General features: G+C 42.0%; 1 protein-coding gene across 1 annotated transcript; it reads right to left on the bottom strand.

Annotated features, from left to right (window-relative positions):
- Nucleotides 1-423: 423 nt before the first annotated feature.
- LOC122705659 (olfactory receptor 4F3/4F16/4F29-like) lies at nt 424-1,398 on the bottom strand. The gene has a single exon (XM_043921079.1). It carries the CDS (start codon nt 1,396-1,398, stop codon nt 424-426), a length of 975 nt encoding a protein of 324 aa, XP_043777014.1.
- Nucleotides 1,399-1,606: the final 208 nt, after the last annotated feature.

The following is a 1,606-nucleotide window of genomic DNA, read 5'->3' as shown; positions in this document are numbered from 1 at the left end:
AGGCTCCTCTGTCCGTGGGTTGCCATGCCTTCCTCCTAATAGATATTCCCAACTCAGAGATTGAACCTGCATCTCCTTCATTGCAGGCAGATTCTTTACGGCTGAGCTACCGGAGAAGCCCACTGAATTTTCTACTCCCTAATATTATCAGATTCCTTAGAGTAAGTATCCCTATGAAAAACTGATGAGCTCAGAAAAGAATCCCTGAGGAGAGGTTTCACAGTGGATACTGAAAATCTTAAATACACTGAAAAGATTTATGAAAAGTCTTCCCAACCCAGGGATCAAACCTGTTATCTCCTGCTTACAGGCAGATTCTTTACCACTGAGCCACCAAGGAAGCCCAAACAATATCATTAAATACACTGAAAATATATATGAAAAGTGTAATTAAAAGAGGACAATTTCCAAGAATAGTCAAGATCAATCTGAATTTCTTGAACTGTGCATGAAAAAACTCTTCTTCAAACTTAAAACCTTACCAAACAGTCTCCTCATTGCCATCTTCATCTCCTTGTTTCTAAGTGTATAGATAATAGGATTCATAAAAGGAGTGATAAGAGCATCAAAGATGGCTAAAAATTTATCTATGGGTAAGGTAGGGAATGGCCACACATAGACAATAATGCAAGGGCCAAAGAAGAAAACTACCACAGTGATGTGAGCTGAGAGGGTAGAAAGGGCCTTGGATGAACCACCTGAAGAGTGTTTGCGAACCGTGAACAGGATGAAGGTGTAAGACACAATCAGGATCAAGAAGGTGCCCATGGAGATGAAACCACTGTTGGCAGTGACCAGAAACTCCAATCTATACGTGTCTGTACATGCAAGTTTGATGAACCGAGGAAAATCACAGTAAAAGCTATCCATTTCATTGGGGCCACAAAAGGGTAAGTTGACAACAAAAGCCAGCTGGGCCACAGAGTGGATGAGTCCAATGGTCCAAGCAACAGCCAGAAGAGAAGTGCACACTCTTAGGCTCATGATGGTCAGGTAGTGGAGGGGCTTGCAGATGGCCAAGTACCGGTCATAGGCCATGACTATGAGCAGCACCATCTCTGCACCCCCAACAGTGTGAATAAAGAACATCTGAGTGATGCAGCCTCTCAAGGAGATGACTTTGTGTCTTCTGAAAAGGTCAGAAATCATCTTTGGGGTTGCAATGCTGGAAACACCTGTGTCAATGAAGGAGAGATTTGCCAACAAAAAGTACATGGGGGAATGTAAATGGTGGTCTGACAGAATTGTGAGCACAATGAGAAGGTTTCCCAACATACTCGCTATATAAAATACTGTGAAAAAGAGAAAAAGAAGAATCTGGATCTCCCAAGAACTGGTGAGTCCCTGCAGCAAAAATTCAGACACCACTGAGCGATTTCCTCCATCCATCAACTTCATGCACAAGGCTGACCCTGAGGTTAACTGAAGAGTATGAGAGGGAGACAGTCATAATTAGTAAGTTGGAAAGAAAGTCCTTGCAGAAGTACCAAAAACTAAAGATCACCTTGCCATTGTACAGAGTTACTTAGAGTTTACACAGTACAAGTATAACAAAGAGCCAGAATCAGAAATGTTCCCTGCATAAATCTTTGGTATCATTTAATCA

Source organism: Cervus elaphus, chromosome 12 (assembly GCF_910594005.1).
Source record: "Cervus elaphus chromosome 12, mCerEla1.1, whole genome shotgun sequence".
In the NCBI taxonomy this organism is placed as follows: domain Eukaryota; kingdom Metazoa; phylum Chordata; class Mammalia; order Artiodactyla; family Cervidae; genus Cervus; species Cervus elaphus.
The sequence above is the reverse complement of the archived record's forward strand: the minus strand, read 5'-3'. Positions and strand labels throughout refer to the sequence as shown.

Excerpts from the sequence above, each read along its gene's own strand:
- LOC122705659 (XM_043921079.1), bottom strand. The coding sequence starts at position 1,398 with ATGAAGTTGATGGATGGAGGAAATCGCTCAGTGGTGTCTGAATTTTTG.